Below are 17,734 nucleotides of genomic sequence, written 5' to 3'. Positions count from 1 at the left end.
TTTGAGAAGGATATAAGGAAGGAGAAGAAAGCAAGCTTTATTAATGCAAACTGATTTCAAATCATTATGCCCATATCTACCCTGACCTTCATTACACCCAATGTCCATGCTTAAAATTCATCAGAGGCCTGCCTTTGGGTCACAAATTGCCAAGAGCATACCCTTTGTAAACTCAATATCTGTCTTGAGATTCTGGGCCACATCAGAGGAGAATTCACTGCCCCACAGTCTGGCCCAGTGTCCCAATTCCTGCACTGGGGCTGGGTCCAGCATGTCACCTCCAGTCCTTCCATCGTCGTTTTCCACAAAAAAAATTGTTTCAGCAGTATTGCAGCTGACATCCAGCAGACACACCAAGCTAAAGCACTTCCTTGAAAGACCTGATCTTGCCTGTCTCAAAGGTAGGTGACATATATAGACAGCTTGATCAGAGCTGTTCTTATACATGTGCGTGTGGGCAGGTCAAACCACAAGCACCCTGCAAACACCAAAATGGATGCCTCTGTGCGCTGCAGAAGTACTCTCAGCCACTCCAACAGAGAGCAATGCAAAACCTGTATCTGTGTTTCTAATCCATGCTTGTTTCATCTCTTAACTCTTTGATGTTTCCTTCTTCTCACAGCTTTTCCTGCCTGTCGGTTGGAAACCCTGACTGCACTGTTTTGAGACCTTACCTACTAATTCATTTCAGTTATCACCTCCACTACTTGCATTCTTCTGGTTCTAGTAGCCTTGCTTTTGACAGCAGTTGACCTTGATGCACTTCAAATGCTTACAGTTATTTCAGCCAGAGGAACTGAATGGGAAATGCACCATTAAAAGACTGTATAAGTCTTCACATAAAAGTGAAACACCTGTGAGATGTTTTCTTATGAGGGTACACAAGAAGTGAGACAGGATCACATAACTAAACTAAGCCTAGAGCATCTCCCATTCTTTCCAAAGTGCAGGATAAGTACATCTGCCTTTCCAGGTCCTTAGTCTCCCCACTCATTCACATGGTGTGCACACACTAGTTTGGTTCCAGGTGTACCATGGAGCAAAACAACCAGTTCCTCTCATGAGGAAACCTAGACCCAGATGAGAGGTTAGTTTGCGTGAGCATCCCAGGCAGGCGATACAGATCTATAGTGAACTCAGGTGGATACCAACACTACCCCAGCCAGCAATGCATCTGGAAACAGCCTGAAGGTGAGTAACTCATGTTCTGTGCTCATGGCATGAAAATACCACGAAAGGGCTACAACTCAACCCTCTCATGAAGGAAGGAAGGAAGGCAAGAAAATGCAAGCAAGCAAGCAAGCAAGAACCCATAAAAATGAATTATGCCCCAGGGGCACAGAAACATCAAATGGATCCTAGGGGAGATGAGATTGAAATGCTATTCTGTGTGGTCAGAGCTAGCCCATAGCCAGTGGCTCAGAGCACATGGGTTCTCCTACTGGTGTTATCAGCAAGGCCAGCATAGATACTGCCTAGGTCAAATATAGGCTAAGCGAAGAGAATTTCACATGCAGAAGAAATCAACTTATGCTGAAAGATACTCACATCCAGGGGACTGGCTTTTATATTGGGCACTGATTCTGGCATCTTCCTCCTTCTCGAGAAACCAGTGGCCTATACATTAAAAAAAAACCCCACTATGATGATTGCAGCAACATCTGGAAAAAGAGCAACACAGATGGGATCAAGGGCACATCTCATCAAGGAATGTAGTCCTTGGAAAAGCAGGAGACTGGAGGAAGTACCAAAGAACATTTTCCAGGTGTTCGATTTTATTTCAACAAGGCAAAGAGTAGAGCTGAGAATGGCCACTCCTTGCTCCAAGATGTACCTGGCTCAGAGGTGCAAACAAAGTTCTTTTAGCTGTGCAAGAAGAGGTGTCAACAAGGGAAAAAGAGGACTGGGTGAGAGGAGGGTTGAGGGGACTACATAATGCTAGGGTAAAGTGAAGAGGACTGCAACATGTCAGATATGTCTTGGGTTGGATTGGTGTGGGATTTGGCCCTTTTTGTCCCCTCCTATCACTCCCCTTCATTCACATCCACCACCCCACAGGTAAAGCAGTGCTTATCCTGTGTCTCCAGAGGTGTTGGGAACAGAGACAGGCAGCAGCAGATCACTGGAAATCAGCGCTTCTGATACAGGACAGGGTTAGATCCAGTAATTTGCTTCTGCCTCTGCACATCGTCCCTAGCTGTGGTTATCTCAGGCTGGGGCTGTGCAGGCAAGAGGTGGGAGTGTGTGCAATGGGGGCATCCAGCCTGGACCAGCAGTTCTCACCTCATCAAGCATGGGCAGATTAGGCAGACTGCTGCAGATCAGTACTCCAGGCTGCTCCCTATGCCTCCCGTGCCACAAACCATTTTTCTCTCAGGATGCTCCCTGACTGTACACAGAGACTTAAATTGAAGCTGGAAATACCTGTTTTTCTGGTGGTCACAAAAGAAAATATCAAACCAACAGTGTGGGTGCTCTTTTCTACTACTTGGTATAGGCTTAAAATAATTGTGTAAACAAAAAAGAAATATAAGTATTTCCTACTACTTTCATGGGGATAAAGACAGTGACAAAGTGCTATATATTTCTCTGTGCTGAACGTGTCAATTGTATTCCCACAACTATTCCTAGAGAGACAAAGTACAGATCTGTGCAAATTCAATAGCCCCTTCAAGAGGTTTAGGCTGCCATTCAGGTTGGACTTAGGGATTGCAGTATATCAGAAGAGAGTGTAGCACTTCTTACACAGTATTTTGGGGATTACCAGCTGCACAGACAGTATGGTCATGCAAGGTAAAACAGCACTAGAGCAAAGACAATAACAGGATTTTTCGTATAACAATTGGAATAATATGATCTTCGTCCAGTGTGAGGAGCAACACAGGCTGTGACAGCCAGAGCAGTAGCTCAGGATGCAAATGTGCTGGCAGTAAGTGAAGCTACTAGTGCAGAGTGCCTGGAATAGCCTGTTCTCAACTGCTTTTACTTCAAGGAACTAGAGTCTATTTTAGAGGTAGAAAGATGATGAATATAAAAGGCCACAGGAAAAAAAAAATCTCTTATAAAGATTACAGGAGGGTCACTTAGAGTCTGATAAACTTGAATGAAAAGCCAGAAGGATATTTTTGTTGGACTTGGAAGAACAGCAATGTTGAAGCTTTATGCCTTTGAAAAAAGAATGGTAGAAGTCGAGCAAAAGATTTTACTTTGGTAGTTCAGGAAATATTCAGGAAATATTGCAAAACAGAGTAATTATAGATTTCCCTAGTACTCTGAACAGCTCTTTTCACTTCCCCGATGCAGACTTCCTAGAAGATACCATAGCTTACCAGTAAAGATATGTATTAGATCTGATTTTAAAAAACATATCTAACATCTGATAACATGAAGAGTGCTAGCAGGCACAGGAGTCAAGTTAAGCAGTGGACACTCAAGTTAGAATTTACCCATGTAATCTCTAGTCTCTATCACCTCCCCTCTACAACAGGCAGGTGAAAATGTTGTTGAACCATCTAAGTACGTTGTGGGAAAGGATGCACAGTCACATATTGATCTGTGTTTATCACCATTAAGTAACAGACTGGATCAATGAGATGGGGGTTGTCACTGGCTGAGAATGAAATGTCTATAAGGATAGAAACCCATATCAGAATCGCTGGGGACTTGCAGAACTACATAGAATCAGATAAGGCCATGCCATAAAAAACCAGTATGATTTAGAGCCTGCAAACAACTTCTTAGCTGAGCGAAGTGCAAGTGTGACCCAGCCATCACAAAGAACTTGATGCTCAAAGGTCTATGCCATTGTCTTCTGCTTACCTAGGTACATAACAGAGAAGAGGTGGAGGAGGTGAACATCTTTCAGTGCTGCAGATAGGAGGACGGCAGAGGACCTGCTATTTTGCCCAAAACTGGAAAGGCTAAGAGCAGTCACACTGCGAAGATAGAGCAGCCTCCATGACACAGTCTATCAGGAATGTGCCACTCTCCCCTGATTGCAGTAGGGCTGGTCTCCAGGAAAGCCCAAGAGTAAGGCATGTCCAAGACATAGCAAATGCTATTTGCAAGTTGAGTTGCTTATGAGTTACGTTGTAAATGTAGGTGGTTTGTGCTCAGTGAGGCTGGATTAGAAACTCCACTTTTTTTCTAAGCTTTTGCTTGACAGGGTAAATTTAGGTTAGAGAAGCCCTTGGTATGGCCATGTTAGAAAACAGTTGCTGTGTGAAGCAACTGCACAACCTCTCTAACAGGGACTGCAGAGCATCATGGCCTGAGGTGCATTGCCCCACTTCAGTTACGATCTGAGCTTTGAATTCAGGGCAGGGTTTTCAAACAAGCGTGACAGTAAGAAACCACAGCAGTGAGGGGAGAGGGGGGCAGCAACAGGGAGGGGTGGGAGTTTTGGAGAAGAGAAGCAGCAAAGCAAGAACTAAAAGCAGGAGACAGATGGTATGAAGCTGTGTGAATAGGGAAGTGGGAAGACACAAAAGGGGAATATAGCAAGTGGAGACAGTTTTCAGCCCAGCCAGGCTGAAGAAAATTACTGTCTTCCCTGGTGGAGGCCCAGCACACACAGAAAAGTTTTCATGGCCACTCAGGATTGCCTGAGCGATAACTCACATCAAATAAATCTTATCAGGGCCAGAGAAATAAGACTACCAGCTGTGGCCATGCCCTGTGTGCACAAAGAAATAAACCTCGTGTTCCCCCCGAGGAAAGGATTCAGCTTGCTACTCTGTCTGTGCTGAAGGACAAGCCTTCTGCTCAGCTCCTGCCCTCCTGTGCAGGGCTGTGAAGTGCAAACATCATTTCTGTAAAAGCCCCCTCACCCTTATCCCATCCTCCCTGAGGGAACAGAGTCCCAAAGAAAGACAGGGAGAGATGGAGTGGTCTTTGCTGTTTTGGATCCTTGTGAGGGGAAAAATGGTATCATGCATTTCCTCCCTTGCCTGCCTTTCCACATGGGTGACATGCAAACCCAGCACAAATGGGTCACTTGGAGGTGACACAGCCCAGGGCCTGGAGGTCTTTCAGAGTAAAACTGTCTTACTGAGAAATTCTTTCCTATTAGCATCTTCCTCAAACTCAGCAAAGGGAACAGGAAACCCCAGATGGGTGCCTACCTTCCCTCAGCCCCACTGCACATGCAGAAAGAAACTCACGTCAAGAGCACCTCTTGGTGGTGTGAGGGAACATCAAAGCAGCAACAGACCTGTATGAGCTCATTTAGGGGTTATAAGCCTATTTCTTTCCCATTCCTGCAGCATGTACAACCAAGGTTTTAATGCAGCAGGGGGCAGTTGTTCTCAGAGTGATTATAACATCTGTTATTCAAACAGATGTCCCATTTTTAATAATTTATATATGATGGAAAGAAACACCCTAAAAGCCTTGATGTAGATTCCTATCACCCCTCTACAGAGGCACTGGTGGAGAAGGGATGTTTATAGATTCACAGCATAGACAAGAACTTAACTTGGATAAGAACTGACTACCCATGACAATAGCAGGCAATTATCTTCCAAAACTAATTTGCCCAGGAGATATACCTTCTTGCCAGGACTCCCACAGCTCATTGTTGGCCATACGGAACTAGAGTGTCTTCCACATGGGGCCTACCTGGACATTGGGTCTCAAAAACAGCTCCTCCTCCCTGGCCAAGTTTAACTTTTCTTCTTCCCCACTCCCTTCCACACTGCCAGTCCCACAAGCCTATATGCCAGACTACAAGGACAAAAGCACACACTGGCATGCAGCAGGTCAGTGGTCCCCGTTATTCCCTGCCACCCGGTCCTACTGTGCCACTGGACAGTTTTCCATCCAGTCTCCCTTAGCCTGAATCCTGTTGCTAGCTGCAGTATCCTCACATGACTGTTACTCTGTCCCAGGCAAGAAGTAATGTATTCTCCAGCTCTCCCCAGCTCTTTTCCCTTCAGTCCCCACCCTTCCCACCCCGGGTGTTCACTCTGTTCTTCCCATCCTGCTTCTCCCCTGGCACATAAGGGTTATCGGAAACCTTGAGAGAAAGAGTCTGGTGAAAATGGAAATGTTCCTTTGGAGAAGCTGATTCCAAATGTAGTTTCAACAATGCCCAGAAAGGGGTTCATTTCCTGCTTGCCTGTCCCAGGCTGCCTGCAGAACCGAGAGCTCCCTGAATCCCTATGGACTCCACCAGCTCCAGCTCCCTCTGCTCTCACTTGTCACTCAAATGTCTCCCACAGATAGCTCTCAATGTGTCCGATTGCCCAGGGAGCTGTAATGGTTTTTCTCCATCCACCCATAGCATTCTCTAGAGCGAGATATACCTGCCTTCTCTTCTGATTGAGTCCCTGTCTCCTGGCCCACTATATTCTGTGCCTGTCTGCGCTTTCCAGCTCCTGCTGCCTTTGTCACTCTCCCTTCTGTCCTTCTCTGACCTGTATTCCTATGGCCTGCTCCTGCTCTCACTTGCAGAGGAGTCAGTGGGTTTCCTTCCTCCCCCTTTCCTACCATCCACAGAGGGAACACCTAGTACAGCTGGTCATTTTGTTCTTCTGAAATAGCCACAAGACTTGGAAACATTCCACAGTTGAAGATTTCTGGTTTGTGGCCAGTGCTGAATGACGGATGGGAGAGCCCTCCTGGGAGCTTTCTGCTTCTTGACTCTTCTTTCTTAGGGTGATTGCTTTCTTCTCCTCCTTGATGCTTAGCTCTAAAATTCTTTTATCTTATGAGGCTGAGACACTTGGGATTGTTTAGCCTGGAGAAGAGAAGAATCCAGAAGGACCTTATTGCGGCCTTTCAATACATAAATGGGGCTTATAAGAAAGATGAGGATGGACTTTATAGTAGGGCCTGCAGCAATAGGACAAGGGGTTATGGTTTTAAACTAAAAGAGGGTAGATTCAGACTAGATATAAGGAAGAATTTTTTATGATGAGCGTGGTGAAACACCAGTACACATTGCCCAGGGAGGTTGTAGGTGCCCCCTCCTGGGAAACATTCAATCTCAGGTTGGATGGGGCTTTGAGCAACCTGATCTAGTTGAAGATGTCCTGGCTCATTGCAGGGAGGGTGGACTAGATGACCTTTAAAGGTCCCTTCCAACTCAAACTATTCTATGATTCTATGACAAGATGGAAGACGTATGGCAGCAGCTCCCACTGGTTGCTTTTGCACAGAGGTAGGGGAAAGGGTGGATAGGGAGAAGCTGGTTTGCAGGGGCTCCTCTCATCCACCAGTCTCTGCTCTCATAGTACTGGCAGGGGAGAGAAAACAGTTCATTGCGTCCTTTGATACCTTTGCTCCACTTCATGGTGAATACACAGGTTCACAACGTATTTCTTTGTACTAGTAATCTGGGCAGGTGGGGAAGTGTGGCAGGACCTCATCACCAACAGGAGAGGAGGGGTAGAGCAGCCATGGGGTGGCTGTTGCCTCCTAGAGGCTGCTTACCTTCCTTGTTCAGCCTTCACAGAAAACATACGTTCCTTGTGACATTTTGCAGTTGACACTCAGGGGGCACTGGGAAGACCTGAAAAATCTTCATTGCCCCACGTCACCCCACTACTTCCACTTCAGATTTCCTTCCCTGCTTACACCTCCTCCAAAGCTTGGAATGTAAAGGAGGGAGGAGGAAATCCACTCCGCCACTTTCTCACCCCACTTCTAACCCTTGGTTCAGCTCCCCTGTAAAAGCAGTTTGCTGCCCCCAGCTGTTCACTGGGATGGGGTGGGAAGGGAGTGGGTGAGACACGCGGGGAGAAAAAAAAAATGACAGTAGTCATCACCCCAACCATGAAGTCATGCACGCCCCGCCTTCAGCTAACGGCCTCGGCCGCAGAGCTGCTGCTGTGGTGGGAAGGGAGGAGGGACCGGAGGGTGATCATCGAGTAAAGTTCCCTCTTCCACTTCCTCCCTCCCTGCAGCACACTGCAGCACAAGGGCTGATACCCACATTTGCCCATCTCTCCCCGCTGTTTGCCTTGGCCTGACTTTCCCTTGCCCCGGGTGCTGTCGTCCACCACGGGTCCAGAAACATGCAAGCCATCAAGTGTGTCGTGGTGGGAGACGGGTAGGTAACCTGCTGGTTTGCTGTGGATGTGGGGAGGGAGGGGCAGCGACAAGGGGCAAGAACGAAGGTGGCTGCTTAGTGAAACTTCCCCAGCTTTGCTTTTGACCTCCTGCAGACCGCGTTCCCTCTCTCGCTTGCTCTTCCCTCCCCAGGGCAAGGGACTTTCCTCTGGTGAGGGCATGGAAGAGGGCATTTTGAAGGGCATCTGCAAAAGGGGCATGGAAAATGGAGAAGCTCTGTCCCACGCACAGGAGGTGGTGGTGTTGCCGCCAGATTCAACCTGTAGGCAGGAGTAAGATTTAAAACCCGAGAGGTGCAAGCACTCTCCTGCAGGTGAATGGCTCCTTGAAAGCCATCTGCTTCCTGGGACTGACTGAGAGAGGGCACAGCTCTATGGTCTTGATGAGATGTCTGCCACTATCTCTGTGTTCAGCTTTTCTCAGCACATTATCTCTATTAGGGTGTGGGGGAGACTGTTCGTCAAGGAGTTTCTGTGGGCACAAGAAGAAGGAACTCTTTCCACTGAGACAGGCACAAGTATATGCCTTTTTGGGAGTGGGAGGAAACACAACCTTGCCTTCACAGTATGATAGCATCACTGCCCATGTCCTGTGATCCCTGCATATGGCCCAATCTAAGCCATCAATAAGTCAGTACTGCTGGTGGTGGGAGGGATGGGGTGGACAAGGCCTCTTCTTGCCCTGTGGGATGAGTAGATGCAAGGGAGGGAGGGGAGGAGAGCCCACATTTGGCACGGAGTAGGTTAATTCACTTCCCAGCTAGGATCTGGCCAGACTGTTATCTGGGGCAGCTATCAGGTAGCAGATGAAGAGACATTTGCAGCAGCCCTGCTCCCCACAGTCACTTCCTCCTTCAAAACTTGACCGGGGAAGAAGACATCTGCAAACAAATCAATACATGTTAGATACATTCTCAGGGGCTGAGGCAAGGGGATGGGGAGAAAGGACAAGGACAGAGCACCAAATAGACTCCATTACCTCTAAGAAAAGTCCCCTAAAGGCTGCAAGCTAGAGCTGGATGAGCAACTCACTGGACATTTATTTGTTGCCCTATTAAGCCCCCAACTCCCCCCTCACACATTGCACCAACTCTGTAGCCATCCCTCAAGGCAGCATTCCCATCATAGCATGGCTAACCCTGCAACATGTCCAGCTCTCAATGCCTCTGACTGCAACTCTTCTTAAATATCTTCTGTCCTGTCATTTTGCTTCTCTGTACACAGCACCTCTTCTCTCACCATCTTGTAATAGAGCAGTCCAGTCATCCCCTCATCACTCTGAGCTCTTGGTTCACCACCCTTCACCGCCCTCCCAGCCATACTAGCCATGTCACCCTCCCTTGGCTTAACCTTGCAACCACAGGACCTTCTGCCGTCACTCAGCTAAGCCCCTCGTGTTGCCCGATAGCTGTTCTGGCCCCATAGCCCCCTCCATCACACATCTCAGACCTCTTAACACTCCCTGAGTTCAGTCCTAGGAACCTGCAGGTGCCACTAACCTCACCTCTTCTCTCAATAGCTTTGTTGTAACTTTCACCCCTTCACTGACCCTTTGTGCTCCTCTCTGTTCAACCACACTAATTAAGAACCGTCCCCCTTTCCATGACAGACCCACCCACAATCCTGTAGATCTCCTGAGCCATTACCTGCAGAGCTTCAGGAAGCCTCCACAGCCCTCGCTCAATATCCCTATGATATAAGGGAAGCAAGAGATCTGGGGAAAGAGAAGGGATTGAGAGAGGAGGACCTAAGGGGAGGTGGCAGAAGGAAGAAACAGGTGGCAGAGCACATCGAAGAGCTCAGTTTCCTCCTCAGCTTCCCCACAGTGCAGTGACAAAGGCAGGTACCTCGTGATCCAGGCTGAAGATGCCAGCTGTGCCTGTCAAGGGCACACATAAAGGCAGGGCTGTGGATCTGTTACAGGGGACTTTGCAGGTACAGCTGAGATGGTTGGAGCATCCCCAGCAGTGAAACTCCAGCCTTTCCCCCAAGAAAGACATCTCCCTTATCCTGTGGCTGTGCTTGTAGGCTGAGGAGGCAGGTTGCTCTCACCGCCTCCAGTTTACACATGCTGTATCTGAAACATGGCCAGACTTTCCCAAGCTGCACAGACCTGAGAAATAGCAGCCCAGCAGGAGAAGGATTCTCTTTCCCACACCTGTCTTGGCTGCTTTATCTTCTTCCAGTTTCTCTCCACTTATTCTTTCCCTCACCACTTTGCCCACAACACCTTCTCCTCCCCTTGATAGCCTTTCTGCCCCCTTTCCCACCTCCCTTACACCAATGGTCTCACCCCATCTGGACTGTGCTGCTACCCTGGCTTGTTTGCGCTCAACTCTGCTGCAGCATGGGTGTGGGGGAGGCTGAGGCGAGAGGAAGCACCAGCTTCTAGCTCAGAAACACCACCAGCAGCCTCTCTCACCCACAGCGAGAGGCACCTTGCTGGCTGCTTGCAGATCTCTCTATGGGTGATGCTGCAGCTTACCACAGTCAGTCAAGACTGGAAGGTGGTGCGGCTAAGTCAAGAAGAGGTGCTGTCAGCCCCCGGCCACAATGCCTGCAGAAGCAGGCAGGAGTGCCTGTGTTCAGGGGCTGTAGCTGGCTGGGTAGCTTTGTCATGGCACTCCCGCATTGAATCAATAAACCTACCCTGGCTGTGAGCGTACAGCACTGTGCCAACACTGGAAATTGGGCTCTCACCTCCATCTCAGAGTGTGTGCGTTTTAGCTGAGTGATCTCTGTACCAGACCGTAAAAACAAGCCTTCGTGCTCAAAGAAAACAAACAATTCTGGATGACATCCTGTCTTGCTTCCTGCCAGTTGTCTAACCTATGGTTATGTGCTATTTGGTCCTGTGAATGTGTTTTACTTCCAGGGGTCTCCTGACAGGGCTAGCTTAGAGGTGTGGAAGGACTGCTCCATGCCCATCTCAGCCTAGCAAGACTGCCTGCACTACCATGTTTTCCTGCTGTTTTTTCTTTCTCTTCCAGAGCTGTGGGGAAAACCTGCCTCCTTATCAGCTACACCACCAATGCCTTCCCAGGAGAATACATCCCCACTGTGTGAGTAACACTTAAATGGGTCCAGGGGGGGCGGGTGGGAGGCATGGAAAGCAGGATGCAAAGGGGCGCAGAAACCCCTTGTTGTGCACTCTGAAGGCCCGATCACAATCTCCATACCAGCAGAGGAAGGGCTGCCAAACCAGTGAAGGTACCACTACACTTCAGATCTGTCACCTTTCACCAAAAGCATGAGTGACCTCATAATACCCTGGTATAAATGGGATATTTGGACAACACAAACCAACCCAAGAGTCTATCTCCCTGCTAAGTTTACAAGTGGTAGATGGGGTCCTGCTAGGCAAAACAACCAGGCACCAAGCTACAAAAATTGGGCCAGACCCAGAAGAAAGTAGTTGTATGGACAGGGGTCCCCACTTCCTTGTCCAAGGCACCTGCTGTCATTGGAGCAGGCACTGATAACCCTGACAGCAAGAGTGCAGGATTCAGCTCAGTGCCAGAGCAGAAGCACAATGCAATCCAGTGGGTGCATGCATGAGGCTGGGAGAGACCTGCAGACTGTTGGAATAAGGAGCAAGCCTAGGGTTGCTTTAGTCTGAGCGGTCAGATGTATACGTCTCCCCACAGCGCATGGGGATATGTTTGACAATGCACACCACACATACTCATACCACACCACTGGGATGTGGAGTATGGCTACACACTCCCTGAGGTGGGAAAAGGAGATAGGCATAATGCGTCAGGCTGCCAGCTCAGGTTCAGATTCCTTGGCAAGGACAGGTGCAGGAAAACCTCAGAGCCTCACTTTTTTCTCCAGACCAATTTGTGATTGACATTGCAAAAAATGGCTGTGGCAGCAAGAACTCACGCTTTCGCAGAAGCTGGTTTATGGAAGCACACCATCCCTTCCTAGCATGTAGTCATGAAGTGACTATGCATTTTGTGTGTCGCACACCATTTCTCCTCCTGTCTTAGGCTTGTGTCTGGAGATGTGAAAGGGAGTCCACTTTGTGCTCCTGGACAGCACTGCTTATCTTACAATGGTGGTGTACACCCTGAGCATGTTCACAAGGTCTTTGTGTTAGTTCCTTCCTATCACTGGTTTCTCTCATCTTAGCCCCCCAAAAAAAAAAAAAATACCAGAAGTAACAGGAAATAAAATTTTCTAGGATGAGGGGAGGAACATCTCTATTGATTTAATATCCTTTTTTTCCATCAGGTCTTTGCTCCCAAGCGTGCAATCCTGACAGCTGTTCTCAAACATTTCATGCTAGATTGTCAAAGAGTAAGGGGACACCCCTTGGCATATTGGCCTCAGTTCCAGCAGGGTTGTTAAGGAGTGCAGGGCTCTGGGGGAGCTACAGAGCTACCTGGGTTCTTCTTCTTCACTTTTAAGAAGAAAGCTGGGGTTTAGACCACAAAAGAAAGGCAGGGTCTTGGCTAGAGCAGACACAGCTGTGGGAAGGATACTGGGGAAAGAAGTGGGGAAACTGAAGGGTTTATGGATCTGCATGTGACGTGGCAAAGGTGGAGCCGCAGTCAGGCAACTGTCCAGGACAGCTGGGTGATGGGGAGGAGGTTGATGTTGAGTGAGAAGTCCATAAGGTCGAGGTTCACAGGAAAGGAGCATCACCCAGGAGAGCTGAGAAGAGGAATCACTATGCTTTGCTCGTGGGTGCACCTAGTGAACCACACTTCCTGTAGTGTACTACAGGAACGGCTCCCTCTTCTCCTGTTTCAGCCATGGCCTATGTCTCTGCATTTCAGGTTTGATAACTATTCTGCCAACGTGATGGTTGACAGCAAGCCTGTAAATCTGGGGCTGTGGGATACTGCTGGACAAGAGGATTATGACAGGCTGAGGCCACTCTCTTACCCACAGACGGTGAGTCGCACTCCATGCCCCTCCTCCCTCCCTCAGATATGTCTCCATCCCCTGCTGCAAAAATCAACGTTTGCCATAAAAGAGTGACAGGACTGTTCCCATCTCCCTCTGCCCTTTTCTGAGAATACATCTAGGGGTATTTTGGAGCCTTTATCTAAGCTTCATTACTGGTATAACTTAGCAAGAAAACCAAGATCTTCAAAGACACTTATGAGTCCAGCTAAAGATACTTATGAGCCCAGCAGACACTGATTTTGGTGTGGGGCAGATGCCTTGAACAGCCGCGGTAAAAAACCGTCCTTTTGGGAAGTTAAAGTGGCAAGGGAATGTAGGAGATGAAGCAGGCCATTCTTCTCACATTTCTGTGAATCCCACTATTCTGGCTTCTGCCTTTTAAAAGAGATCGGATGTGTGGACACATGTATTTGATGTGCTGATGCCTTAACTAAGCCTAAGCCTCTAGCAGAACAAATGGATGCCTCAGATACTGTGTTCACCAATTTCCACCATATTGACAAAGTGATTTCAGGGTTTAAAGATCTTCCCTGGAGGATGTTGTTCCAAGCAGTCTCTTGACAAGCTCAGAAAGACCCTGCTGCCTCAGGAGTTGGTCTGAAGGCTGTCATTGCAACCAAAAGGGCTAGGAATTGAGGGCACTATTTGTTTCAGCTAGATTCAGCCACCCCAAAGTTGGACACCTGGTATAAGCTGTTTGCCTAGGCTTCATCCACAGCCAGTGCAAGCAGGTGTATTTCTCAGCAATGGCATCCCAAGTATAGGTGGGGGAACTGTTCTTCAAGGTTTTTGCATCTGATGGTTGTAGAAGTATGGAAATGGATAAGCTGGGCCTGACGCTCTTGTTTTAGCTAGGCGAAGTTGGATGAAATAAATATAACCCTGAAGAGCTGGTTTTGGGTTTTTTTTTCTTTTTAATAGAAGTCTGAATTCTGCCATGCCCCGTAAAAGCGCTTACGTGGATAACCACAACTCCACCTCATTTGCGTCCTGCGTGCGCACTTTTTGGGCTGAGCCTAGCTCTGTCTCAACAACAGGCAAAATTATTCTTGCCTGAAAGCTCTCTGGTTTTCTGTGAAAAATGAGCAGGGCACTGTCAGGCCATTTCCCATGAGGATAAGTGTGCCTACCACAAAAACCCCATCCTCATAGTTAAACATTTGGCTTTTCTGATAATGGTGGCTATGGTTACCATGAGTCAGTGGAGCAAATAACCTTCTCTCCTCTAGAGGCAATTAGCAGCAGTCAGGACTGTGTTACATTGTGAGAGACAGCATTCCCTAGCATGACCCTCTGCTGCAAAGAGAGGTTGCTGCCCACTCAGCTCTTCTCCCCCCTCCCTGTCTCCTGTCATGCAATCCCATGCTCTTGTCTTAACTCTGCACTATGCTTGTATGCCTACAGGACGTCTTCCTGATCTGCTTCTCCCTTGTCAGCCCAGCATCTTACGAAAACGTCCGTGCTAAGGTGAGATAAAGTATCCTGGTCCTTCAGGGGATGACGAGGGTGAGATTGATGCTGGTCTTCCAAAGAGAGTGACTGTGGGTGGAAATTGTTAATAGGAAGTCTAGATTCAGAGAGGGTGGCCAACCCTATTGAAGGGCTAGTATTCTTCTTTCTGGGCTATTGAGCTGTGAGACCACAGGATTATAGTTTGATGGCATCTTTCAGCCAAGATTGTTGCAGCACAGACATGCAGGACCAGTCTGTAGGGTGTGAGAAGCAGGTACCCACAGCCATTGGATGGAAAGTGAGGGAAGAAAGGCGCGATTGATGGAGAGGACACAACATAGTATTTCCTTCCTACCACTTTCAGGTTCTTCCCTGGATTTCAGGGAGCCATGAAGGTTGGAGAGCACCTTGTGCTGTTGCTTGGCAGAATTTGAGCTCCATGTCAGGGATTTTGCCTGAGGACCTGGCAACAAGGGCTGGCCTGGGCCAGACTATGGTGCCCAATGCTGGATGGAAGGGCTGTGAGGAAGGACAGCTATCTTGCTGACATTTTTTCATTTTTTTGTTTCCCTTGTGAATGCCCATATGTGTGACTTCTTCTCACATCTTTGCCCTTTTACTCCCATGCCAGTGGTTCCCTGAGGTGCGGCACCACTGCCCTAACACTCCCATCATCCTTGTGGGCACAAAGCTGGATCTTCGAGATGACAAGGACACCATTGAGAAGCTGAAGGAGAAGAAGCTATCCCCCATTACATATCCTCAGGGCCTTGCTTTGGCCAAGGAAATCGGTACGTGCTTGGGGCAACATCTTGGACCTACTGAAAGGAGAGAGGCAGAAGATAAGGGCTTCCCCTCAACTTAATGAGGCTTTTGTAGAGGTATCTTACAGTGTTATCTTCGAGGGATGCAGGGAGACACATCAAGGGTTATGGGACAAAATGCACTTCAGGAGACTCAGGAAGGAGATCTGCTTCTTGAGGAAGCCTCAACTCCTCAACCCTCTGTTTTCTGCCTCTCTTTAGCCACCACCCTCCACACACGCAAGCAAATATACACTTGCACATTCCTCTCCCCTTTTAGTCTGCTATTTCTATTGGGGACAATATTTTTCTGTGCAAGCTGCAGCTGCTGTGTGGGCAGAGGCCTCTCCTCCACATCCGGAAAGAGGCAGAAGAGTGAGTTTTCTAACATCTCTCAGGAAGAGTTGCAACTGCAGCTTCCTGTCCTTGCCTCTGACTACTGGGGCTTTTACATGCAACCCCGCGTGTGCATGTCTCATCCCACCATCCATCTCAGGGGCATCAGCTTCCTCCCGTATTTTGGGACCTGCACAAATGCCTGTTCCAGGTAACCTCTCTTCTCAGATGCAGTACACAGAGGCAGCGGAGAGGGTGGAAAATACAGCTTGAGGGAGAAGTTTTCAACCAGGAGTTCAGAGGAGAGGGCGTCTGGCCAGGATAACATAGACAGCCTCATGTGATGGTTCTGCTCTGGCTACAAGGGTGAAGAATAGGCAAACCCTGGTCTTGCACAGCTGGCAAGCTTTGCCCTGAAGTCAAGACTGCCTGAGTGAGTGAAGTGTGTCCTGACAATGCTTAATGGGTCTGATCACCCGAGCTGTGTCTATTCAATTCAGGCAAAAGCCAGGTGCCTTGCTTTCCAGCACAAGGTCTCTGAGAATTTGGGGGTACAGAGTCCCAAAAGGGAGATGCCATGTGATTTGAGATGCCACCAGAGGTGCTTGAGGACAGTCAGTCTGAATGACACTTGAAGCCTGAAGAGACTCGAGACTTCATCTCAAGACTAGCCTCAGAGGGTGTTTAGGTGGTATATATGTGCCTCGGGACACTGTAAAATGGGCATTAAGGGAGAAGGGTGTTGTGGCTGTGAAGTGATGGGAGCCAGAAACATGTTGGTGATACAGGCCCATGCATGCCTTTCTGATTGACGCGATCTGTGGAATCCCTCCTGCATGTTTCTCTTCTGAGCACACTTTGCAGCAGACCTTGGCTACCCTGGGTAGCCCCACTGCCTTGCAGTTCCCTTGCTCCCCATTACAGCACCTGCTTTCCTCCCAACAGACTCTGTGAAATACCTCGAATGCTCAGCTTTGACACAGCGCGGCCTCAAGACGGTGTTTGATGAGGCCATCCGAGCAGTCCTCTGTCCGCAGCCCACCCGGACAAAGAAACGTGCATGCAGCCTCCTCTAAGCAAGTAGGTCTGAAAGGGATCCCTGGGAGTGATACCAGTGGCATCTTCCTGCTCCTGAACCTAGATGGTCAGGGCCACTGGGTTCCTATGACCTGCTGTGCCTTGTGGGATGGGTCACCCTGAAAGAGAGAGAGGGGGACAGCAGTCCTGCTTGGGGAAAGGACAGAGAACGGTATGACAGAGTGCACGGACCCCTGAACCACTTCCCCCTCCTTGCTGCTTGCCCATGGCAGGTTTTTCCCCATCTCCTGGTGCAGGGCAGCCCAGGATTTTCCACCTCTGCCCTCACAGAGAAGAACAGTCTGTCACCTTCTGCCACAGAAGGAACTGTGTGCAGGCTGCCCTGAGGATGACCTGCTGCAAAAACTGTGAAGCTGAAGCCTTTGCCTATAGGAAAAAAACCCCAACAAACCTGTTCCTTATTCATGGCAGTTGCCTAATGGCCCTTCCTCTTACCAGGCCTGCTCACCTCAAGGGGGGGGGGTTGTGTTGCTGTTCATTGGCAGGCAGCTGCTTCTCCCCCAGGACTCCTTTTCTCCTCATATTGTCCCCACCTGCCCTTCCCCTTCAACTCAAGGCAGCAGAGGGAGGAGAGAGGCTTCAGGAGAAGAGGCAAAGTTGGCCAGAGCCTAAGGAGAGAGGAGTGACAGCTTTCTAGCTGGGACCCTACCCCTTCGTTCTACCACCACCACAGGGCAGAGGGAGGGAGAGCGGGAAAACAGCCGAGCTGGTTTCATGAGTTCTGTCATGTTTTTGGCTGCAGATCCCGGCCCCATCCTGATGCCAGGCTCTGCCCAGCGTGCAGGAGAGCGATGGCTCCAGCATCCCAGAGCTCAGTACCTTGTGGCGGTCACTGCTCTTTTCACTTCTGCTGGCTTGAAAGACTGTTGTGGGTCTGTAGCACTGGTTTGTCTGTTTGCACAACTTCCCCACACTCACCTCACCCCGTCTGCCCCTTCCTTTGCTCACCAACCCCCGAGGTTACAGCGTAGTGAATAAGACCCAATAAACAGACCGTACCTTCTTGCCATGTCCTTGATGTGTTGCACTTTGGGGGGGACACAGTCCTGAAGC

At 48.9% G+C, this 17,734-nt stretch overlaps 1 protein-coding gene across 2 annotated transcripts; it reads left to right on the top strand.

The window, feature by feature from the left end:
* The first annotated feature begins 7,867 nt into the window (after positions 1-7,867).
* On the top strand, positions 7,868-17,686 carry RAC2 (Rac family small GTPase 2). Of its 2 annotated transcripts, XM_009953489.2 has the most exons (7): positions 7,870-8,053; positions 11,063-11,134; positions 12,860-12,977; positions 14,397-14,459; positions 15,076-15,235; positions 16,529-16,663; positions 17,424-17,686. In XM_009953489.2, the coding sequence occupies exons 1-6, from the start codon at positions 8,019-8,021 to the stop codon at positions 16,657-16,659; spliced, it is 579 nt and encodes a 192-aa protein (XP_009951791.1). In that variant the 5' UTR covers positions 7,870-8,018; the 3' UTR covers positions 16,660-16,663; positions 17,424-17,686. The 2 variants fall into 2 exon arrangements, with proteins under 2 accessions (XP_086335803.1, XP_009951791.1); XM_086479677.1 differs by lacking the exon at positions 17,424-17,686 and having other exon boundaries at positions 7,868-8,053; positions 15,076-15,239; positions 16,529-16,625.
* Positions 17,687-17,734: the final 48 nt, after the last annotated feature.

Source organism: Leptosomus discolor, chromosome 1, assembly GCF_034619465.1.
Source record: "Leptosomus discolor isolate bLepDis1 chromosome 1, bLepDis1.hap2, whole genome shotgun sequence".
Classification (NCBI taxonomy): Eukaryota; Metazoa; Chordata; class Aves; order Leptosomiformes; family Leptosomidae; genus Leptosomus; species Leptosomus discolor.
This window is presented reverse-complemented; position numbering and strand designations above follow the sequence as displayed.

Coding starts and splice junctions, on each gene's coding strand:
- RAC2 (XM_009953489.2), top strand. CDS start 8,019: ATGCAAGCCATCAAGTGTGTCGTGGTGGGAGACGG. Junction 11,135..12,859: donor GGAGAATACATCCCCACTGT/GTGAGTAACACT, acceptor TCTGCATTTCAG/GTTTGATAACTATTCTGCCA. Junction 12,978..14,396: donor CACTCTCTTACCCACAGACG/GTGAGTCGCACT, acceptor GTATGCCTACAG/GACGTCTTCCTGATCTGCTT.